Consider the following 25,175-nt stretch of genomic DNA (forward strand, 5'->3'; position numbering starts at 1 on the left):
AGCCACTTCTGTATTGACTCCTTTGCTTTTTTAAGGTTTTCCCCCACCCCTTAATAAAAGGGAAGACCTAGGGAAGTGAGACTTGAATGACTGATGGAGGTATATCATGTAAAACATGTTCAGTTGTTTAATAAATAAATCTTTGTTGTCCAGGTTTTACATTCTCGTATCAACAATCAAACTATTTCACAGGCGAAGATAGGAGCATTTCTAGATCATGCTATGAAAAAGGTATGTCAAAAACTGGAGCATTAGATAAATTCACAATTACTTGAGGCTTGTTTTTATACTTCTAAAGAAGTCAGTGATTTGTAAGAAATAAGCTTATTTGCTGCCAGTATCCGAGATGACACTAACTTAAAAATCCATGTTTACAAGTAAAGCACACACACATAGAGAAGTAGCCATTTAATTTAGGTTAGTGTGCACCAGACTGCCCTGTAGTTACTTGTTCTTGTTGTGACTGCAGGACATGGAGCACCAGTACATTAGCTAATCCTTGCAGTCGTTTGCTCAACCAAGAGAAATAGCTTGGAACTACTCTTCCATCTTTCACCCCTCCCTACATACCTACCTTTTGCTCTTCCTCCTCCTCCCCACTACCTCATCCCCCCTCCAAAGAAACCAACTGTCTGTCAATCTTCTGTCAGGATAATTAGCACTGTGGGGCAAAGACTGTACATCTGTACAGCACCCTGTGGAATGCCACCTCCACTTGCGTGGGGCCTTTGAGAATCATCACAAGTAAATGACAGGAAGAATTGAGATAGAGGTTGACTCTTTTTGATGTGTCAAGCTGATATTTCTCAAATTAACTCTCTTGTACAAGTTGTGTCAAGGCAGTGTGTGTATGTATTGTTTTTAGTCTAAAATCAGTACCATTTACTATGTGCACCTGTCTTAACCAGAAGAAGAATTAATAGTAGGAGTTGATTCCTATTATTATGCTGTTCAGAACAGTCCTGTACATGTCTAATGTCTTACTGTTGCTGTGCACAGGTATTTTGGTTTTATCTGTAGTATTCTGTTGCCTTCATGTTGAAGTCTGAACTTCCTGGTCATTTAGATGCTGATGCAAGAACATTGTTGTGTCATGCCTGTTCTGCTGATGATAAACTTTCTAGAGCAGGAGCGCCACAGTTGCTATCTTTGTATTGGGAAAGACAACGTGCTAATAACTTGCTGAGGATTTAGTTAAACAAAGGTCATTGAGATCTGAGTATGGAGTGTAATTCAGTGATGAGTTTGGCATGGATAACATGCAAGTAATGTTACTGATGTGCATTGCAAAATAGGGGTGTTAAATACTCTTAGACTTACAGATTATGTAAGGTACTCAGAACAAAAAGATAATACATCCAATTGATTTCTTCCAGTTCACTTGAACCATAGGTACAACCCTCCTGTGTGAGGTTGTTTTTAAAATCTGGAAGAAAATCTTTGTACTGATGAACCTTTTCAACACAATATTACTGTAATGCCAGCTTTATTGGGCTAATACAGTACTGCTGTAAAGATCCTTATCTGTTCCACTTTAATCCTAGCTGCACGTTTACTACTCATACATTTGGGCTTTTGACACCTGGGTTGGACTGGACTTTAATTTCTGTTGTCACACTCATCTTCAAACTCTCTGTAGAATTGGGTAACATGGAATGCTGGAAGAATTAAAAACTAAAATGTAAATGTTTCCAAACCATTTCAAACTGCTCATTCTGAAAGTGGGTATTTTACACTGCTCTGTCCACGTGTCAGTGTGTTAAAGTTTTCTGTTTTCTCCTCTAGGATGAGTGTTTGTTCATTCTGTTATAGGTGACAGAGGGAGAACGTTCCCTTCAAGGTGTATTTGACACTTCTTCCATTCTTCCACATGCCCTCACTTCTTGCTTGCTCTTTTATAACCTTTAAACAGTATCTACCATGTGTCACTTGTCAACTTGCATAAGACAAATTGATACCTAAGTCTAAGAAAACAACTAACTCTGAAACCTTAAATTGACAGGAAATCTCAATGTTGAATATAGGACCTGGAAGTGCATCTAACTATAATTTAAAAGCTGCCTGACCTTCAAATTGTAATACCTGTTCTGTAAAATTTTAACATAGATCTGTATTAATGTAATTTTAAAAGTAAGTGGTTCATGAATGTTGCTTCCTGAAGTGAGCTAACCATAATCACTTGTATATTTTAAGGGATTTTGTGGTCACAATATAAGGGAGTCATATGAGTAGAGTGTGAGCAAAAGCTGCTACTAAATTACAGTTCAGACTGTAAATCACATAAATTTGAGCAGAGCAGGTTGAGTAATCTGCTAAATCACAGCAAAGTGTATTTTGTGTCCAGTTAATAAGGTAGTATGCAATGGTGAGTTTGTTTCTTACCAAAGAGCAGGCAATTCTGTCTTCCTGAGACACTTCCTTGTGGGTATTTTTATCCTTTTCCCTGACTCTCCTATAGCTGGAGGATCCTCTATGGCTTGTGCTTAATGAAGCTGGATTGTACTGGCGCGCAGTTGGAAATGGCACCTTTGCTCTCACCTGCTTGCAAAAAGCATTTAATTTGGCTCCACATGAGTATCAGGACATCCCTCTCGTCAATCTTGCTAACCTCTTGATGCATTATGGTCTTCATTTGGATGCCAGCAGGCTCCTGCTGAAGGCTTTGGCCATCAATGCCTCCGAGGTAAGGTGATAGTTTTTTATGTTTATTCAGGAGTGAATGTCTTTTCCTTCATTATTTTCTAAATACATGATACTTACTTGTGCTTATTTACCTGTGCATGCAGTTCAACTTCCAGCTTGTGACTTGCAACAGATCCTTGATTGTACTGGAGGTGATGTTGGTTGCTGAGAATACAAACTTCTAGAGCAGAAGTTCTTCTAAAATAGATGACTGGCCTTTTATTTCCTAAACCTGTATTATCAGCAGTGATTCCAAAGAATCTAATCCTAGTGTTTTGGCAACATTTTCATCTAAAACAGAGATCTGTAACGCTGTCAGTTTTGTATCTTGATTTTTAAAAGCTTAAAGTAGCTCATAGTTACCAAGATCTTTGGCTGTAGAGACATCTTTCTGTGCCACTTGATTTTATCTGTACTCTTTTATTTATCCTTAGATTTTGTCTATATACCTAGAAGAAAAGCTCTGTTCTAGTTGTTGGGTGACTTTACTTTCAACCACAGATTCAAAACAGGTTTTTGTACTTCTGAATGTTAGTATTCTAAACATTTGGTAGGTTGTCACTTACGTCACACTGAAAGCTTCTGTATAAATTGTTTAAACTACTGGACTGGCCAGAGCAGTTGTGACAAGGAAGGGGAAGAAGGGTTGGTGGGGAACACTTTTTTCTTTTGGGCTTACATTTGAGATGCTTCAGTAAGAAGTTTGTATAACTTTTTTTCCCCTCTGTTTCTACCTCTGTAGTTAGATAAACAGAGAACTTGAACCTGCTGGGCCACCAGTTACATAAAAAACCCCCTAAAAACAGAACAAGCTTTTTCAATGTAGCATTCAGAAACAATTTTGCAATTGTTGGAAAGGAATCTAGCCCATTTGGGTGGCAAGTAAGGGTGCAAAAAGGAACTATAGAAAGAACTATCCTTGAATGATATGCCTTAAGAAAAACACTTGAAAGGCACAGCCTTGGAGAGGAGGAGCTTGAGGGATCCTCAGGACCCTCACACACATGCTGTGTGAATAGGGCTTTTCTTCAGAAATATTGGCCAGTCCTACCTGGTTACAATAAGTCCTGCTTCTAGTTTTTCAGGCACTTTCAGCCCTGTGGTACCTATAGTATCAAAAAGCCTAGCAGGAATATTTGTATTTGAATAGTATTTCCTGGAGTATAATGGAAAGTAAATACAAGTGAAAATGAATTATAGCTACAGGGAGTGAAGGATGTGCTATATTAGCAAAAGCTTTAAAAAGTATATATGTACTATTGCTCAGCTTGTCCCTTTTTCTGATTAGCATTTAATAATAGAGGCTAAGATGAGTTGGAAAAATCCCGTGCTGCTGCTCAGTCTCCACGTATTCAGATAATGAATGTAAAATTATTGCAGTGGGGAAAAATGACTTGTAAATTACAATATTACAGTCATTATTCTAGCATTATGCTGCTAATTGCAGCGAATTACTTTCTCTAAGTGAAAGTCTTTTCAGTTAACAAACAAAATGTAATGCTTTACTCTGTGCCTGTATTCAAGTGCTAATTCAATTCTGCCCAGTGAAAAAGGTGTTTAATTTGGTCATTAAAAAAAAAACAAACCTATTTTAGGGGGAGTAGCTAAAAGCAGTGGACAAAAATATTAAGTTTTATAAGGAATTAAAAGTAAACACTCTTGACAAATGAAATGCATCTGTCCTGCTAGACAGTAGTAATATTTTTATGGATTTGCTGACTCTTAATCATTCTAAAATGTCTTCAAGCATTTCAATTTAGTTCTTTGCTACTCTGTGCAGTGTTATGTTCATGATGGGTTATAAGTGTTTAATGCTTCATTTCAGCTTGTGTGTATTTAACAGCTGGTTTTCATCGTAGAAAGATGGAATCCTGAACACAACCTTATGTCAAAACAGCTTTTGTTTAGCACCAGTGCATCAAGCTGTTAGTTCTCCATTCTAAGAATAGGCAGTCCCTATTTTAGAAGTTTCCTAAATTCTTTAGAGCCAAATTTGGGAGGGTGTGGATTGACAGGGGTTTTTCCTAGCTGGCTTCAATTTTAAACAGTGAGCGTACTTATGCTGGGGTATGTTGCTTTTCTCTTTGCAGCCCCTGACTTTTTTAAGCCTAGGAAATGCATACCTGGCTCTGAACAACATTAGTGGAGCCCTGCAAGCCTTCAGACACGCACTGGATTTGACGACCAAGTGCTTGGAGTGTGAAAGCAGCCTGAAGATGATCCGCTGTCTGCAGTTCTATCCCTTTCTGTACAACATCACCTCTTCTATGTGCAGTGGTAAGCAACTGCTGAAAGATGGACCACAAGTGAAATAGTGTCTATTTCTGCCTTGGGTGTTGCACCTGAAATTCATGACTTTTTTTTTCCAAGGATCCTCCCTTTATAGTGCTTTCTCCCTATAAGGACCAAGGTTGGGGCACTGCTTTTAATGGAAAAGTTACAGTCCACTAAGAAGTGCTTGAGAATAACTTCTTAAATATTTAGAGGGCTACCACTGAGTGCAGATAACTTCCTGAGTATGCCAGTAATACCTTAACAGCCTCACCCATATCTCTTACTGGTAAATGAGCAATGCTGGATTCAGTATTTATGGAAGTGCACAGCTGCTGCTGCTGGGCTATTCAACAGGCCCTTTGTACATCCCTTCAAATTTTACAGCCAGACAGATGTGTTTTCTTAAGGCTGAAGAATGTGGTGAATAGCAGTTTAGTTTTAATTCGTACCCTTTCAGTGTGTTCAGTACTTTGGTTGTCATTTTCTAGTGTTCAGTCTTTACAGAGTAGACTATCCTCTGTCAATGTAATTTTGTTTATATGGGGTATGTGGTCACTGCTCTTAACCTGCCAAATATTTGAGATAGAATGCTTTATTGTCCTTCCTGGCTACTTTTATTTTAAAAAAAACCATCAATGCTACTTTTTGGAGATGGATTCTTTCATTTCGGTCAATCCCACTGGATATTTCAAGTCTGTACTTGCATATGGCTAATATGCTGCTCATGAGCAATCTTGAAAAACGTTTATAAATATACTTGATAATCCCTTCTCTAAAATTGTTCCTAAGGTATCTCTCCATCTAATCTTGTTTTTAAGTTAAAACCATACATGGGAGAAATGCTTTTGATATTCAGTATTGCTACAACTTCCTCTGAATTACTGGTTTTTAATTCCCTCTCCAGTGGAAAGACATGGGGAAATCTCTGATTTAGCATCTAGAACTACACTGTCTAACCATAAAGGAGAGGCCATTGTATCTCCTGGTACAATATAGATGATGCCATTGCAGGTGAAATTCCAGCACTCTGCCATTAGAATAATGCTAGCTTTTATGGCTTTATGCATTTTTGCTGTGATTGACAGCACATCAGTTGTGCAGAGAAATTAATGCTGTTTGGCTAAATGCAGAGCAGTAAGTGGCATTATGGGCCAACTATGTGTCTATTACTGACTTGAATAATGGTACCACACTGGTACCTTTCATTGACTCTCTTTAACATCAGATTGTCCTTCTTCTAAAACTCCTGACATACTGTAAGCAGTAGTGGAACCTGCACATTTCATCACAGGAGACACTTTAACTGTTCTGGAAGAAAAATTTACTGTTTGTTTATTTTTTATTAAGATCTTTTAAATATGGTTGTAACTCACAAGGTTAAAGTTGTTCCAGTCAAACCTTAATAACAGACATTCTACTTTGAAGTTAAGCAGAAAGTAATTTAAAAGCATATTGGCAGAACTGAGTGGCAATGAGCAATGGCTCTATTTGAACCCCAAAATGACCTTTTACATCTTTCTTCTTTTCTGTATGCTATTCTTTAAACTTGTCATGATACTTAGCAATATACTGCTCTAGTTTGGCTGATTCTTGGCTGCTGTTTGCATTGGTTCCTGATCCAGGGTATTCATTTTGAGGTCGACTATTACTGTGTATACTGTTTAGGAAGTTCAAGGAGAAACACATAGCAGAAGTGCTTCTTTCCTTTCTTGCTCGCTTGGGCACAGGTTAACTAGTGAGCATGAATATGTTCCTCTGGTACATTGGGGTTGGTTTTGTTTGTTAAGGAACTCGGGAGGCTGCTAAATCAAGAGAGAGCTGAATATGCCTGAGCATGTTATTTTTTTCACATTGAATTTCAGTATTCCATTATTTAAGTATTTTACTCTCTATTTTTGCCTTTTTCTGGAACTTTTCCTGTCTTAATATTTCTTTCTTTTTCATTTCTATTTATAATATCCTTTAGGTCGTCTTTTGTCTGAGTGCAAGAAACCTGAAAGTATGAACCTGACAAATAGTGTAAATGTTCTTTGTACATTCTTGTGCAGAGTGTAAAATAAACATATTGGTTAATTCAACCTTGATGATGATTTGTGGTTTAAGTTAAAACTCAGAACTCAAAAATGGACAGGTAGATTTGCCTGTCTTATTTTCATAAGGTTTGGGGAAGTACTTTTTTTTCCCCACTGTAAGCTTCAACTGACTCGAGAGGAACCTTCACAGGCTGTATGAAAGTGAGGTTAAGTCTCCAAACCCTGAGTTATTTCAAGAATACATACCCAGAAATCACACTTCATGTTTACAAGTATCCTGAAATTGTGGGAGTCTCCTGTTCATCCTTCAGGCCAAAGAAAACAATTGAAAAGAGATTGTAAGTCTGAATTTTCCTTACATACAATAGTATATACAGTTACTCAACCACTACCTAGAACCTTAAAAATGCAAACTGTATTTAGATGCTAATATTTAATATTACTTATTGCACTTACAGCATTTGTTAAAGCATTAATATCATATAGACTTGCAAGATTCATAATCTGCTCTTATTTGGCTCCATGGCAGACTGGGAGGCATGTTTTGATGACGAGATGCAAACTGAACACTTCTTTCACACACCTTTCTGAATGGGACTTCAGGTATAGAGCTAATGCAGCACATTTGTAAATACATGGATCAAATGTATACTGGACAATTCCAGTATCACTGGATTGTTGTTTCGGGAGATTTTAACAGCCTTTCAGATCATGTGTTGCTGTCTTGGACATCTGATACTGAATTTAGTTTGTCCTCTTGTTATTATGCACTTGATGGCATGTCATAACTATTTACATCCTTTGAGATGGATATGTTATGCTGAAAAATCTCCCAAGAAATTGGAATATCAAATGTTGTCTCTGGTTCAATACCTTGTTTTGATAAGTGCTCATTCAGTATACATGAAAGTAAGAGTAGCAGAGCTGCCTGCGCTCTGGGTTGTAGGCCCATGTGATAGCTGTGGTTTTGCTTTGCCCATCTAAAGCATCTATTCATGAGAACTGAACTAATAAATGAGACATGGAGTTCCTTGCTCTGCTGCTGTGAGCCATTGGCAGAATCCAGCAAATGGTCAGTGGGAGTTATATGCTAGTATGGGATGGCATGTGGGATGAAATATCCAAATGTATAGCCTGATTTTTTATTACAGTATGTGCCTGGTGTATAGGCGAAATAGGAATTTACTCCAGCATGCTAGAACATCTGCTGTTAGCACAGGACTTGTTGGATACTTGCCTTATGCTCTTCTCTGTACAGCTGCCTGGTACCTTGTTTTCTTTTCTCTAACTTCTGTTCTAGGTACAAGTTTCTGTTTCAAACCCAGGTCACTTCATGCATGTGAGAAGAGGAATTAAAAACCTCAGACCAATGCTTTTTTATTGGCAGTGTTAAGGATGTTGCTACTGGATGATCAACTGTTCTGTTACTGGCAAGTCAGTTCCTGAAGCATGTTACGTAGCAGGAACTTTATTTTGCTTGACATATAACTTAAGCAGCCACATATCTGACATACAAACAACAGAGACTTGCATAACAAGTGTAAAAAACTTAATGTGAAAAGCAGTGTTAACTCTCAGAGCTGCAGAAATTAGATACTTTGGCTTTGTGCTGCTCACTAAGCTAATAGAGAAAGGCATCATTATTTTTGTCTGCTATTGAAGTGGTGCATTGCCAGGATTTGTTCTGCACACCTTTATGGCTTAAACATTTGCAAGTAGCTTTTATCATGTGGTAAGACCTGTAGAAGATTATCCAACTAAAGCCTAAGGGATTGTTCCTGTGGCATGTTACTGGCTGATGTGACCATTCAGATGTTGCTAAGCCTTATTAAAATGGTTATAATATACCTGAAGCATATTTTTAGTGTGGTGGTCAGCTGTCCTTTGAAACATCTGTGAATTGCTGTTGTGTAGGACTTTTCCTTCTGCACGTAAAGAGAATTGCTGCTTGGACAAACAGAAGTCGTTTGTACTCAAAATGCTTCTATCTGACTGTAAGCAGTTCCAATTTGTTACCAGCTCATGCACTGCAGGTTCTTTTAGAGAAGGTCAAAATTCAGTCTTAAACTTCAGTAGTAAACTGATGTTATTTAAAGCATGAAGCACAACTTGTTTCAAGCTTCAAGTTTCTTCAGTGTCACTGTCTTTCGTTGGAAGTAGAGGCAGTGTGAGTACATTATGAATATATGTGCATGCCATCAAGATATCCAGGTGCTTTTGTGCAGTGAGTATGTGTGTTTGTAAAAACAATGCATACTTCTGAATTTAGGACTTTATAACAGCAATAGCTTTATCATCTGCTTTAAATATGGGCTTAGTGCCCTCTTGTGGTACAAATACCCTATTCCATATGAAATCAAATGTCTTGTTTTATTTCATCTCCCTCCTCTTAAAATAGAATATGGGGAAAAGGTATTTGATCTTTTAAGTGTATGGATTTTTCCTTTGTCCCCAGCACTAAGTTCTTACAAAGTTAATAAGCTTAGACCTTTAAGCAAGCTGACCTGTAAAGGAGAGATTGACCTGAAAGGAGAATCTCTGCTTGAAACTCTTAATAGTAAGCTTATGGACAGATTAAATAACTTGCTTAAATGTACATCACAGTTTAAGCTGCAATCACTTTGAGTTCCCTATAGCAATTTCACATACACAAACACTAAGCAAAAGCATCACATGTGTTTCCTTTACAATAGTGTGTTACAACACAGAGCTGTGAAATACTTTGCATTTCTAAGTGCACCTTTCACTTACTTAGTGATCACCTACAAGCTATGACAGACTTGATAGTTCCAGCAAGGGGCTGCTATATTTTGTTTACATCTGCTATAGCATGAGGGCCTTTTAGAGATTTTTATCATAATACCATTATTGTTTCTTCCTTCTTGAGCTGCTGTATCTTGTTCCTCCAAGGAATGCTCATCACTTAGAATGCTGCTAGGTAGAAAGAGAAGATGTTTCACTCTTGGGGTGAAGGGTGTTGAGCTTAGCTCGGAATTTAATTTTGATTTAGTTGAAGAAAAAGGGCAGAATCTACAGCAGTTGTGTGGGATTCTGAACTGAACACTGCTGTGTGTTCAAAATTCACCTTTTTCTTTCTTTGACTTGCTAGAATTCTTGAGTGCTCCCAAGCCTTATTTAGACTACCACAACTGTGAGTACTTTTATTTATCTGATGCTAGTAGTGAAAGAGATGGGGTCTGTGACCATTCATTCCTCTGTTGCTTTTACTCCCTCTCCATTGCCTTAAGGGAAAATTCATCTGTATAAACAGAATAGTCAACTCTAGGGTTTTTAAACAAGCAGAATTCTATGAGCACATGAACAGCTTGTCAGAGCTCTCAGCAACACATCATGGCAAATGTTTGCATTGTCATTTAATAGCATAGAGAGAGTGGGTTCTGCCTTAAACAGTAGCAGTTCTAAAATCAGTGTTACCGTTCGAAGTTAAATACTCAGTTGCCTGTTTCTACCTCTTCCATGCACATACATGCACCCTCATGCCTATTGTTCACCCTGCAAGTTCCACTTACGATCTGAAAATAACTTTTTACTATCTGATTTAGTGCCTGCTGTATAGATCGGATCTTTCCCTGAAGGATCTTTGCCTAGCATCACTTGAGTGGCTGGAAGAAGTTGAAAGTGAAGGACTTCAAACTGATAGTTCCATGCCAAGCTCACTTTGAAACCTGTCTGTCCTTTCCAAGCTCCATGTATTTTTCTTCTCAAAACTATGCAGAGATGTATAGATTGAGATTCTTAGGTTTAAAAATCAAAGACTCTGGTACGGTGTCAAAGGTGGCGTTTTTAGCTATGCCACTACCCAAAGGCTGTATACCCACCACTCACACATGTTTCCAAGCTACTGCTTACTGGGAAGTCGAACACCTTTAAAGGTTTCTATAACCAGCAAACAAAATGAGCTGTCTTAAGAATGTCTATTGCATTTGTTAAACATGCTAATGGATGAATTTGGTCTGCAACTTCTTTTTATGCTAACAGTAGGTGATTTCTTTACATCACACAAGGTCTGTCTTGCTAGCCTTATGCTACTCTGCTTATTTACAGCATGACAGTGTACCTAACAACTTCTCGCAACAGTCAGCAGTCTCACTTTGCATTGTGCTCTGTTAAGAATGACATGCCTGCAATATTTAGTGTTGTGTATTCATTCTGTCTTTTCCCAGGATCAGAAGGCCACAGGCTGGCAGAGGAGGGACAAGTCAGTCATGGCCTCAGCTGCAGGAGTAACTATGGAAGTAGAAAGAGCACAGTGAAAGGGAATTTAGAATTGTAGGGCAGCTCAATGAGAGTTTGCAGATGCAAAACTATTAATATATGAAGAAAAAGCAGTACAGTATTAAACTAAATATAATGTAACATTTCCCATTTTTATCTGCCTTTCTAGTGCAAATGATTCTTCATGCTATGTTATTTGGACCCTTCAGTTACTATAGCATAACTACAGCATAACAACATGCTCATGCACTAGTAGGAGGATCAGCAGGGGTCAGAGTGGAATGGAAAAGGTTCTCCTAACCAAATTTTTTCAAAACCTGATACCTGCAGTTATTAGAGGTATTAATATTCTTCTGCAACGTTTGTGGTGCTTTTTTCTGTGATAGGAATGGAGAGAAAACGAGACATTTGCTACTGCCTTTGCCTTCATCTCATTTTAGCAAGCTGCTTCCAGTGGCAGTTTGTTGCGTGTAGCTGCTAAAAATTCTTGGTGACCCTGAATAGTGTGCACTGCCTAGAGTTGGACCTTTTTAAAAAGGTCCCACACTTGCATATGTTCAAGAGCTTTTTGGGGGTTCCTCAAAGCAGGAATTCCCCAGCTACATCTCCAGGAAGATATAGTTGCACGAACAACTTCATAGTAAAGCTGTACAGAGTGAATTAATGAGTTAAAGCATGTTTGGAAGAGACAGGACATGTGGTCCCCACATATGGGAGAACTGGTAATGCATAATTAACATTATTTGCCAAGACCTTGAAGGCTGTAGTCACTTGGCTTAAATCTGTGAACTTGTAAAAAGGTGAAGTGTAGCCTCAGCCTGTAATGAGTCATGTTGAGATTGTCTCAAAGCAGCATGCAATGCCATGTGCTCAGATTAAAATGAGCACTGCATGCTGAGCCATGGAGTGCCAGGCACTTAACTACCCTGATCTGTCTACTTTATTGATTTGTTTTTTCCTTTTAAGGTTGGTTGCCTGGTTCATGTGAGTTTGTGTTGTGCTCTGGCTGTCCTCAGAGCTTTAAATCTATCCTGTGTTATGGCTACTAGTGACTGAAACTAGGACAGTTCGAAGTTTCCCTGGAAGAAGAGATTGATGCTTCTTCAATGCAGCAGTTTTGGGGAGAAGGGACATTCTTCCAAAAATTCCTAGTCTTTCTGCAGGTACTGTTCTGTACCTTTGTACTATTCTGGCAGCATGAGGAGCGTGTTTTCCTCTTGAATCCTAAACTAGGGTGGTTGGCAGTATTCTTGTCAAACTTAACCTTCTGCAGGTATTCTTTACCTGGACTCAAGAAAAGGCTAATCTGATTCTTGATCATCACTCCCTCAAAACCAGGACTGATTTACTTTTAATCTTACTTACAGCAATAACTCTGCTTCTTCATGGAATTGTGTAATATGTGGCCTGTCAGATGAACTGCTAAACACTTAAGATCTGTCTTAGATTAATAAGAGACATACCTCCCAGCACATTGTTTTGCTATTTGAGTGTGTCAATGTCTTGGCTTTGCTCTCCAGGTAGGAGAAAGATTGCATTGGTATCTATCCCAAACAGATCAATAAATTGTCATGGATCAAGTCTCACTATTAGAATAGAATCATAGAATGGTTTGAGTTGGAAAGGAACTGAAGATCATCTAGTTCCAACCCCCTTCCATGGGCAGGGACACCTCCCAGTAGACCAGGTTGCTCAAGGCCTGTCTATTAATCTGTTCTTGTTGAGCAATATAACCTAGTGAAGAGATACAAAGAGAAACAAAAATACAGCCTATCAAAAATACTTTCTTCAAGTAAAAACTATGAAATCAGGTTCCTGTGGGATACTGTTTAAGTACCAATATGTGGTGCACACCTTACAGGCACAGTGGTAGTCAAAAGACACACACACATAAAGCCATTAATGGGCTTTATAGTGTCAACCCCGTATGTTCAGAGAAGTGGCAAGTTAACAGTAGCTCACAGTGGGGTTAGTTACCTGTGTGCAGTTCAACTATACAGTTCTTATCAGTGGATTATTCTTAAAGTCCCTTTTAAACCTGAGTTCATAGGTACCCCAGGATATAACAAAATATTAATGTTCAGCATAAAAAGAGGTATTTTGCTTATAATGGAGGAAAGATTAGAAAGAGAGCAAAACAAACGCAGGCCACTGTTGCCTTTGCTTATGCTAGTGATCCTTAAACTAAGAATTTCCGTGGCTTCATCAGAAACAGATTTCAGAAGTGTGTTGTGTGCAGGGGGCCAAGTATTAGTCATTCGATATTCATAGCATGCATTATGCTGTGATCTGCTGTGGGTGAGTGTTTATCGTTAAGGAATTAATGAGTAACTATTTTCTTATCTGACAGTACAAAAAAAATCTGGCACATAGGAGATGTCACTGAGGACAAGCCGTTGCCTTCAGAACTTACATGTGCTTGTTTCTCTTGCCTTCTTTCCCTTTTTCCCCAAAGCAAACAAACAACCAGAATCTAGCTGTCCTTGAGGCACAGGCTGAAACTGAGACTGGAGTTCTAATTACCTTCCTCCTCTATATGTGGGACCAGGGTCCCCTGAAAGAGACATTTTCCAGTCTCTTTTATCCACTGACAGGACTGTAAAGTTCAAATATAGGTGTCAGTTTTGGGACTGGCACTGTTCAACATGTTTGTCAGCAACACGAGCAATGGGATTGATGCGCCCTCAGCAAGTTTGTGGATGACACCAAGCTGTGTGGTGCAGTTGACATGCTGGAGGGAAGGGATGCCATCCAGAGGGACCTGGACAGGCTTGAGAGGTGGGACTGTGCAGACCTCATGAAGTTCCACAAAGCGAAGTACAAGGTCCTCCACCTGGGTCAGGACAATCCCAAGCACAAATACATGTTGGGCAGAGATTGAGAGCAGCCCTGATGAGAAGGACTTGGGGGTGTTAGTCGGTGAAAAGCTCAACATGACTTGGCAGTGTGCTCTTGCAGCCCAGAAAACAAGTGTGTCCTGGGCTGCATCCCCAAAGCATGAGCAGTAGGTTGAGAAGGAGGATTCTCCCCCTCTGCTCCACTCTTGTGAGACCCCCACTGCAGTCCTTGCATCCAGCTCTGGAGCAACAACACAAGAGGGACATGGAGCTGTTGGAGCAAGTCCAGAGGAGGACATCCGGAGATGCTGCGAGGGCTGGAGCAGCTCTGCTCTGGAGCCAGGCTGAGAGGGCTGGGCTGGGTCAGCCTGGAGAAGGGTCTGGGGAGACCTTAGCAGCCTTCCAGTATCTAAAGGGGACCTACAGGGAATCTGGAGTCTGACTTTTTACAAGCGCGTGCAGTGGCAGGACAAGGGGGGGATGGCCTTAACCTGAAAGAGAGGAGATTTAGATATTAGGAAAAAATTCTTCCCTGTGAGGGTGCTGAGGCGCTGGCACAGGGTGCCTGGAGAAGCTGTGGCTGCCCCATCCCTGGCAGTGTTCAAGGCCAGGTTGGACACAGGGGCTTGGAGAAACCTGCTCTAGTGAAAGGTGCCCTTGCCCGTGGCAGGGGGTTGCAACTAGTTTAAGGTCCCTTCCAACCCAAACCATTTTAAGATTCTATTTTAGGCCCATAGAACAAGCTTTGCTTCTACATGCATGTCATAAAAACCAAACAAGCTCCTATTTTATTGGATCTTGAGGAAGGAAGAGAGTGAAAGCTTTAGGTAGTCAATCTCTTTGATTTTGCCCTCCCTGTTTTTAACTATGGAAGAGGTGTTGGGAGGGTGGGTTGACATTTTCTACTCTGTTATCAAGTAGCCTACTGAATTCTTCAAGATGTTTAGCATGCATGTTTCCTATTAAACTACATCATGTTCTAATTTAAATAGATTTGGCTTCTTCTTTAAATTTTTTCCCATGTTTTATTTATCACTGCTTTATATTTCATAAGGAGAGTTTGTGTGTCTGTTCATCAGGGACTGGTGTGTTACGCAATGGTGAGGTATTTCACTTAGTATGAACAAGAAATCTGGTTATGTATTGTTGGCATTTGTACATTTTGAAAGGTTTAATCAGAACTGCTGTAATGAGACAAATAGGTAATCTTTAAATCTGTAGCTAAGCCAATTTAAAGGCATCTTTTGGCTACAAATTAGATTTAAAAACTATTTCCCTGTGAGTGAGAACAGTTGTTTTACTAAATAATCCTCTTAATTGAAAACCTGTCGTTGGAATAAATAATAAAAAAGAACCAACTCTTGTATTCTTCCTTTTGTGTGCCTGAGTCTTTGACCACATAAATCATAATCCTATTTGCTATGCATCAAACCAAAGCTTGTTATGTAGCACGCTCTTCTTACTGCTCGATTTTGAGCATGCCCCTCATTATCTTTGAAGAAGTGCCACTGACCTCTCATCTAAGGGAGGAATTTAGAGAAGAGGTAGGAATCTATGAAAATGAACTTCTAAAATACTTTATATTGCTTTTCCTTATTTGTTTTCTATACTTAGCTTTTATTTTTCAGTTAACAGAATGTCCTGGTCTTTGAAAATGTTTATTTTTGTCCTGTAACTTCCAGTGTTGCAAAGGAGAATTTATATTAAAGGAAAAGCTAAAAATGAACATTGTTTCTGTGTGGGGAGAAAACACATCAAAACTTAGTCTGAATTTTGGGTACTACACTCATCCTTCTCTGCCATTACTCATGTTGGTACTTAACTTGAAATACTTGACCATCAGGGACTGTAGTGATAGGACAAGGGGTAATGGGTTTAAACTGAAACAGGGGAAGTTCGGGTTAGATACAAGGAAGAAGTTCTTCACTGTGAGGGTGCTGAGGCGCTGGCACAGGTTGTCCAAAGAAGTGGTAAATGCTCCATCCCTGGCAGTGTTCAAGGCCAGGCTGGACAGAGCCTTGGTAACATGGTCTAGTGGAAGGTGTCCCTGCTCATGGCAGGAGGGTTGGAACTAGATGATCTTAAGGTCCTTTCCAACCCAAACCATTCTATAATTCTATGACCAGAGAAGGAACTTACTATCTTAGAATAACTTCTTGTTATCTGTTCTTCATTATTCCAGAATAGTAGCTATGATGATATGTGGGTAGTGGATATGTTTTTTTAGTGATTTATTCAGGATATTACAACTGTAAAAGGTACTGGAGGTACACGTGTGTTACTGTTCTGGAGCCTGGTCATGCCTTGTTGAGATCAGCAGTGATGCTTTTGGGTTTAGAGAGAGCAAGACTGACTGCTGGGTGGACTGTTGGGCTTTTCGAGTCTGTGACAAGGCTACAGACAATTTTATGCTGCTGCAGATACAACTTGCCCATCTGTTTTGTATCTTTCTTGGGTCCTATAGTGCACAGTGAATACTAGGACTTGTGTATTTCTCTTCGGTTAAATATGGACCCATCAAACATTCACAGGTCAGTATTGCATAACCGGGTAATTGTAATTAGGAGCTTTTCTTCTCCAGTTACTTCTCTGCTCCACTTGTCTCTTTGTTGATAATTTTTCACTACAAATGAACTGATACCTCTGTGGTTACATATTCTTTTATGCTTATGTGTGCAGAAAGCATCAATTTTTCTTTGGTATTGCTTCTGGAGCACAGTGCTGTCTTGCAGCAGTTATGGCTTGTGACCTTTCTGTAATGTTTTTGGTGATAATCCTGTTCAGCCATAAGTACTTTGCAGTTTCTTGCCTTCAGAGCTCAATCATGGGATTCATTTTGAAGTAAAAATATGTGTTTTTTCCAGGAAAACAGTAAGAAAAGGAATGCATGAATTTTAGAGCTGCATCTTAATAGAACAGTGTTCATTTATAATTAAGGTGAGCAGAGCAGCACTAGCTGCTAAAGATAGGTCTCGTCTCTAGTTACTGCTCATCCTATTGCTTTTAATACTCATCTCAAAATAACTGGCATGGATTTTTTTTTCCCCTTAACAAATGTTTTGCAGTCAAATATCTGGTCGTATGTGACTGGAATAATATGGTTGCTTTTAATGGCTCACAAGATCTTTAGGAAATTATCATGTTTGCCTTGAAACATCAAGGTAATTCGGGTATGCAGTGTTTTAACATCGCCATGAAAGTCATACCTCATGTTTTAGATGTTGTTTGAAGGACGGTCTCTCAAAGAGCACTTGCCCATAACACTCCCCTGGCTTGTTAATGTCATATTGCAGTGAAGTCACCATGGTGCAGAAAGTAAGACAGTTCTACTAATTTGGCCCAAATTTTGATGACTGAGATCCCAGGGTTCTGGTAGGTGAGTTCATTCGTTCCAGACTATTCTTGTGAACTCTGGTGAGTTATATTGCACGTGACATGAAGCAGCAGACAAGACCTGATCTATGAAAGTGACAATATGCTGGGCTTCAGTTTAATTTCTATAATGGATAATTCTACATCTGAAGTGTCACTCAAGCTGTGAGCACCCCTAAAGTTTTCACATGACCAAAGAGCAGCGTTGTTATGCATTTTCATGTGTAAGATGGTAAGGTACCAACCCCTTTGACTCGAGTCTCTCTGCATCTGTGTAAGCAGTGACTAGCAAAAAAGAAGACAGCTTATTGATATCCTGCTCCAGAAATGTCTGTAGATGAGACCTTTTGTGAGCATGCAGAGATTAAAGCCTATTTCCATTAAGATCAGTGACATGTCATTCATGCTATTAAAAAAGAGAACTGCCTTTACTCAGTTTCACTGTGGGGAATACCAGTTTTGAGCTTGCATCAAAAAAGTATGGAGTTAACTCCTGTTATCAGGTTGGTTTCAGTCTGTTCTGTGCTTTGACAATTTGGGTATTAGTCTGACTTCCATCTGTATTAAGTAGAGTTCTCTCTTTGCATTGTTTAAATGCAAAGGGGCACATCATTTAAGTGACACTCATCTCCAGATAACTTGCATTTTGTGTAACCTAATGCAAGTCACTGACTGCAGCAATAGTCACTTGACTTTTGTAATCATTCAAGAGAAATCCAGCTCTGCTTATTCCAAGTGGTATGAAAAATAGCAGTACATAAATTTTAAATGACTTGACTTTTAATTTTGAGGCATTATTCTGCTGTCATGATTTCTAAGTGTGTTCCAAAAAATTTAAGGAAATTAGTTTGTCTCTTCATAAGATGTTAGGAGCCAGTGATTCCTTACTCCTATTATGTTGGAACATAGATGGTAGAGTTAGGAATGCTGTGTTTCACAAGCTCTGCACTGACAAAGAAAGAAGGAAAAGTCAGGAAAAACTTTGTGCTGACCCAAGACACTTGGAGATAATTTTACTTTTGATTTCTAATGCTGTTGATGACACCAGATCATCCATCTTAAGTTGGTATATAGGAATCAAACAGTGACAATATTTAGTGAGGCCTCATTCTCTCTGCCAGATGTACCACAAGACACAAAGAGCTGCAGTGGCAGTTCATTTAGAGTTCTAAAACAATCAATGCCCTCTTTAATGGCGAAGTTTGATTACTTTTAAGACCTTCATTAAGGTACAGCACTTCCATGTGATACATTGAGGATGCTGTTTGCTCATCTTTCCTCTTTTCCATACTTTTCATGTTTCTTTCCTTGCTTTAGGTCAGCAGCTTTCAGTGTAAGGGTCTGGAGTCACCTAAATTGACAGAAGTTTGCTCTTAATCAAACAAAGAAAAAACCCCATGTAGTACCAGAAAAATGTATATAAATATATGTAATATATGTAATTGTGGAAGTTCATGATTGCTTCCAGGTGTGACTTTTTTGAGAAATGTGGCAATATAAAGTATGGTTCAGAATAAATGTTACCCCTTCTTCAGTATCAGTTACTGCATCATTTCTCCTTCCTACTATTTCTCCTTCCTTGCTACAGATGTCAACGCTGGGTGTTTCTTTCCTTACGTGAAGTGGCTTTCAACTTAAGAGTTTGGAATCATGCAATTCCTAAACAAGAATTGAAGTCTGACTTTTTGTTTGGGGTTTTTTAGCCCTACCAACTGCAGTAGGAACCACAGCTTGGATGACATTTGAGAAGGGTACTGAAAATCAAAAAGATGGTTAATATTAGGTGGGATGAATGGTCTAGCAGATCTTTTCTGTATTTAAAATGCATGTTGTGCTAGTCCTGTACAAGTGCATTCACATTGGCCCCAAAAAATTACAAACCAGAACAATGTGAGAAATAGAGACCTTTAATATACAACACTGTGTTCTGCTTTTAATCTCCAAGGTCTCAGTTTAGAGCCTGTATTTGTCTTTTCCCTCTAGTGGATTTGCTTAATAATTTAGGACACTGGCACAGGGTGCCCAGAGAAGCTGTGGCTGCCCCATCCCTGGCAGTGTTCAAGGCCAGGTTGGACACAGGGGCTTGGAGCAACCTACTCTAGTGGAAGGTGTCCCTGCCTGTGGCAGGGGGTTGGAACTGGATGAGCTTGAAGGTCCCTTCCAACCCAAACCATTCTATGGTTCTATTCTCTTTCTTTCCCTCCCGATTTCTACATTAACCTGACACAATCAGACTAGTTGTTTGCGTTATTCCATCACTTGAATGAAGACCCACATGCTTGTTTTGTGTCATCTCTATAGCATCTTTGTTTCACTGCCTGGAACATAGTAATCAGGTCTCATAATCAGAGGGTAGGGTAGACTCTGATCTACTTCTCTGTTTCTTAGTTTTGCAGAATCAATAGGAAAAGTGGCAACATCAAGCTGCTCTCAGAAAATTGAATGAGCACGAAAGTGCTCCTTCTGTAATAAGTTTTCAGGATGGAGTAAGCTGAATTGATCAAGTATTACGAAGTAATTTTAGGACTTCAAGTTTTGTAGCTGCAATATCACTGCGTGGGGACTTCACACCTCAAATTTACATGTGCTTATTTAGATAACCAGAATATATGTGCAATGTTAGTAATACATAGCTGACCATGGGGTGGCAGTCGCTTCTGTCCTTCACACAGCTACGGTGCTCTACGTATTGCAGTGATACAACTCCTGTTCTACAGCCAGTGAATGTGCTTGGAGTCTGGGCCTGTGCTGCTTCCTTGCTGGACTCGCACTCTTCCCTGCTGGTCTTCAGGCATCTGACTGATGGAAGCTGTGAAGTTCGTTCTTGCAAGTCTTTCAGTGCCACCAGCTTCATGCTATGCTCATCACAGATCTTCCCCTGGTTTTTCAACCAGCTTTTTTTTTCCTCTCCAGTGACGACAGACAACTGAAAGCAGCAATTTGAAAAAATGAGGCCACTTAGGTTTCTATATATAGCAGCTCTCAGATCCCAAGAAAGCCGGTGCTCATCAAGTCTGGTTTTGGCTGCCAGTGTTTCTAAATTAATATTAACAGAGTTCCTCTTAAGTAGAATTTTAAGTGTCGTCGTGTTTGTGGGTTATTTTTCCTTCTGCTTTTTCCTCTCTTTTTGGTGGTTTTATTTCAATTAAAAGCAGTCATCTCTTTTTCAGCCCCTTTGCTTTTGTTCTTTACACAAATGATGAGTTGACCTTCAGCAAAGGGAGTTGTGGTCATCGCTTTACTGAGAAGCACCTGACTTGCATCAAAATCAGGCTGGTCTGGTGGTGGGCAGGGGGACTAGTTTCAGCTTGAGGGTTCTGTGCACACCATTTCTCCTAAATTAAACATGAGGATGTCCATATATTGAAGTGATTTTTTTGTTTATTTTAATGAAACCAATTAATTTTTTATTGACAGCATGGAGGAAGTGGGGGATTAAAGAAAGAGTCGATGACTGATAGAGTAGGAAAGGCAGAGCATAACTTCTAACTCAGAAGAGTGTATGAAGTTAACTGCTTCTGGTTTACATATTTACTTGTAATATAACATCGTTTGACTTCTTTTCTGTACGGCAGAAAAGGTAGGGCAAGAAATAGTTTCCTCAGAGGGTTTATGATTATAGGTTTTTTGATTTTTGGTGACACCATCACACTCCCAGAAAATACTGTTCTGTTTCTCCTCCAAAGATGCCACCTGAGCATTCACAGATGCAAAAGTAGAGAGCATACAGCAGGAAGTTCAGGTTAGCTATAAGGAGGAAGTTCTTTACTGTGAGGGTGCTGAGGCACTGGAACAAGTTGCCCAGAGAAGTGGTAAATGCTCCATCCCTGGCAGTGTTCAAGGCCAGGTTGGACAGAGCCTGGGGTGACATGGTCTAGGGTGAGGTGTCCCTGCCCCTATGGCAGGGGGTTGGAACTGCATGATTTTAAGGTCCTTTCCAATGCAAACTATTTTGTGATTCAATGAAAGCTATGGTTTCACTTTGCTGAGAAGGGGTGTGGACCAGGCTATCCTTACACGAGAGTTATAACCATTCTCTTATCCTGCTGGCCTGATAAGAGTAAGACTTAAAAGTATTCTTTTGTAACACAGGATCACTGCGTGGAGAAGAAAGGAGTCACTGATCTTATTTCTTCACATTCTCATATTTTATGCTGCCAGTTGAAAAAAATAATGCTTTTCATATGCATGGAGAAATACAATTTGCATTCATGAGGGTAGAATGGGGAACATACTTGAGAATCTTGCATTTAATTTAAGCTTTCTTTGATTCACTGTGTGCTTCTTAATTCATTTGTGTATGTATGCTATTTTCACTCACAAGTGATTGGAAGAAAGGTTTGATAGCAGCAGCTGTATACACAGAATATGTTTTTCTCTGTGGGGACAGGCTTCCCATGTGATAAGAGGCAGGTACCCTGGTCCATGTCTCAGCCCCGTAGCTGTACAGTGGGATTTGGGGCAGCCTCTCCACATACGGAGAATCCTGTCTCTTACCTCTGCAGCTCTGGGGGTCAGCCAGGGCAGCAGCTCTCTGAACCTCTCATGCCCTGGAAGACTGGCACATAATTATTGTTACAAGATCCTGGATCTTTAGTTAAAATGTATTTTGGATCAAAAATATTGCCACGAAGTTGCAGGTGGTTACCCTTGAAACTCTCTGAAAGCTTAACAGTATCTCACTGAAGGATGCTCAAAGGCTTGTGTTGCAAGTTTGCACTTTTGGGGTTTTTTATCTGCTCATTAGTGGCTCTGCATTTGGCTTTGTCCAGTGTTATTCCTAGATCTTTGCATTTGGTGGAACCTGACTGCAAAATTATAGATGTTACATTTTCAGCTGAATAAACTGGGTTTTGGCACAGATTAATACTTGTAGCTTTTGTCTGTCTACTTAATGAGCTAGTCTTACCTACATACTGTCTGTTGCTGGCACAGAAGGTCAGAGCCTGGCAATCCCATGTGAGTCTGCCCTGGCCCTTTTTCTTGTGCATGGGAGCATTATGGTGTCTAAGGGAAGTTCATATGGCAGGCAACCCCCACATGTGGTGCATTGTCACTAAAAATATGTCTTGGGAATGCTCATTGGAGTGGCTACCAGCACACAGTCATTTCTTATGTACTGTGTAACCTTCCCTCAAAAGATAACTGTCTCTTCTTTCATTAGCAGTTCATTGTGTATACCTAATAACATAGATTCCTGTAACTGTTTTGGGTGATCTGCTTTGCCAAGAGGCACATCAGCTCTTTAATGACTGGATGAAGTCTGTGATACCTTCTAGAATTATTCTGTTAATCCATACATAGAGCACTAGAAGACTGTAGCTTCTGCAGTACCGCTTCTGTGCTTGTATCCAGGAGGAGCAGTCTTACATAGCCTATCAGTGAATTTCTCTCTTTCAGGCCACTGTCACGGGAAGAATCCAGATGGCAGTCACGACAAAGAGAAATACTTTGAAGACCACTATGAGTCAGTTACTGCAGTGGCAGAAGGACACTCTGAGGGAGGTACAGAAGATCCAGAAGTCCTTACTCAGAGTTCAGCAAGGGATCCCTCCTTCTTGAGACTGGAGAGTAAGTCAACCTTACAAAATCAATGCTGGCAAATGAATTGGGTTCCAGATTTTTCAGTAGAGCTGTCTTCCTTCCTCCAAGAAGCTACATTTCCCCCTCGTCTGGCTGTAAAGCGATAAATAACCCTTAAAACCAGTTTTATTCTGCTCACTGTTGTTCTTTTCCAAGCTTAACATCAAAATGCATTCAATAAAACAAATAAAATAAGGTTTAGACATTTTCCAAGCTAAAGGATGTAGGTTTTTGCAAGAGTCTACAAACAGAGGTTGGTTGTACGTCAGTGAATTCTGTGTCAGCTGTGCCGGACAGAAGGGAATAAAACCAGTGTCTATGGTTAAGGTAGAGAGAGCTTTACTCAGTGTTTAATGCATATATATAGAGAAGACACTACCTGTTTACTCCCTCAAGCAGGCAGAATTCTGGTTTGGAAAGGAAACTGATGAAAGTGGTTTAGAGACACTGATTTTGAAGCCACAGATGATGCTTATTTGTAACAGGGGAATCTGCATTCTCCAGCCCCCCTCTCCATTTGAAGCATGCGGTGAGCAGTCAGTGATACTTGGTTCGTGCAAGTGGAAGAGTCAGCTCACAGAAAAAAGATCTTTTCTTATCTGATTTTTGGAAGTACCAGGAGAGAATGTTTGAAGTTTTTATGGTATTTCCTCTTAGACACAGTCACTGCAGAAAGCAATGGTTCAGAAGGGATGGAGGGTTTAGAAGATGATCAGATGTCTGAAGAGATGCTGGCTTTGGTGGATGAGTTTGAAAATTCTTGGCCTCAGGAAGCTTTTGAAGGGGCACTGGAGGTGAAAGGTCGTCGAATGGACTTGCAGGGAATCCGGGTCCTAAAGAAGGGATCTCAGGACGGACTGGCTAGCTCCTGTTTTGGAGACTGTGGTGATGATGATGATGAAGCTGAATGGGTAAGTTTGAATGAGTTTACTTAAGTCTTGTATCAACTTACTATTGTGGAGGAGAGAAAGATGAGGACAGGTCAGAGGGTTTAACACTGGAATATATATAGGAACTACCCTATGGGCCTAAAAGAGCTGGTTCATGGCCTCTGTGAAATGAATGAGTAGTTTCAGTCCATCTTCTAAAGGAAGGGCCTCTGCATCACTAAACCTGACATTAAAAGTCTTGGTTTCATCAGAAGCAAGAGCTTAGGTGTTAAATGATGCTGGGTGCCCTCAAACTTCTTGCTCACAGTTGCAAAGGAGGAAAGTTTCTAAGCAAAAGTTCTAGCTAGCATGAGAAAATGAAATTCCTGTTACGATCACATTGCAAACAAAATACATAATGAAAAATGCCTTTCAGTTCTGAACAGGTAGATCGGTTTTCTCCTGTGTTGGAGATTTGGAGTTGTGTACTTTTTTTGCATAGTACGATGCAGTGAAAGTGGGATGGAGAGAGAGAAAGATCTCATCTTTAACATCTTTGAAATTGAATCTTTGGGCTAAAACAAGTAGTGTACTGGAGCTGACAATGTTCATGGTGTTTCATACTGTTAACCTTGCTAATACTGTTCTCTTGGCAGATCACTTTTCAGGTCAAACGCTTAAAGAAACCAAAAGCTGAAAGCTTGGATCTCCAGGAGCCAGTTGGGAGACATGGGGAAGAAGGGACTAATGGAGACAATGAAAACTTCTACCAAGCTGCCCTGGAGATCAGTGGACCAAAGATACCTTCTCCTGGACCAATAGGTAACCTGCTGATTCTAGATAAAGCAACTCATTTGCAGCTTTTGTATTAGTATGGTTTATTTCCTCTGCAGCTTTTATATTACACTGGTTTATTACCATAAGTATGTGTCACAAAGACTATGTAGTGAAATACGCCTTCTGGATGAATTCTCTTCCATCTACACCTGTAGCATGAAGTGCAGCATAACTTTGTCTCCTGAATGAAAACTTTCTAGTTAATTCCCAGATCTTCAGGGGATGAGGTGATAGGAGTGGAAAATGAAAGAGGTAGCTATAGAAGTAGTAAAGCAGAGAGGGGGTGAGCAGGCAGAGAAGTTAGTTTGTTAGATGAGACACGCCTCTTGAGGGACAAATGCAGGATGAGAGCTTGAATTGATTACTGACTAAACATAAGACACAACTCAAAAACAAAACACAGAAAGCTTGATCTAATAAAAACAAAATACATCTTAAAAATTAAGTGTTCT

The 25,175-nt window shown here is 39.8% G+C and overlaps 1 protein-coding gene across 1 annotated transcript in view; it reads left to right on the forward strand.

Annotated features, from left to right (window-relative positions):
- Positions 1–153: 153 nt before the first annotated feature.
- Positions 154–25,175, forward strand: part of TTC17 (tetratricopeptide repeat domain 17) — a gene marked incomplete at its 5' end in the record, with an annotated part of 34,487 nt that continues 9,465 nt past the window's right edge. The window contains 6 exons of the mRNA XM_010015476.1: positions 154–231; positions 2,459–2,683; positions 4,773–4,959; positions 22,835–23,005; positions 23,675–23,928; positions 24,543–24,708. Of these exons, the coding sequence (XP_010013778.1) occupies positions 154–231; positions 2,459–2,683; positions 4,773–4,959; positions 22,835–23,005; positions 23,675–23,928; positions 24,543–24,708 (1,081 nt within the window). The remainder of the gene's footprint in view (positions 232–2,458; positions 2,684–4,772; positions 4,960–22,834; positions 23,006–23,674; positions 23,929–24,542; positions 24,709–25,175) is intronic.

Source organism: Nestor notabilis, unplaced genomic scaffold, assembly GCF_000696875.1.
Source record: "Nestor notabilis isolate BGI_N333 unplaced genomic scaffold, ASM69687v1 scaffold8915, whole genome shotgun sequence".
Classification (NCBI taxonomy): Eukaryota; Metazoa; Chordata; class Aves; order Psittaciformes; family Psittacidae; genus Nestor; species Nestor notabilis.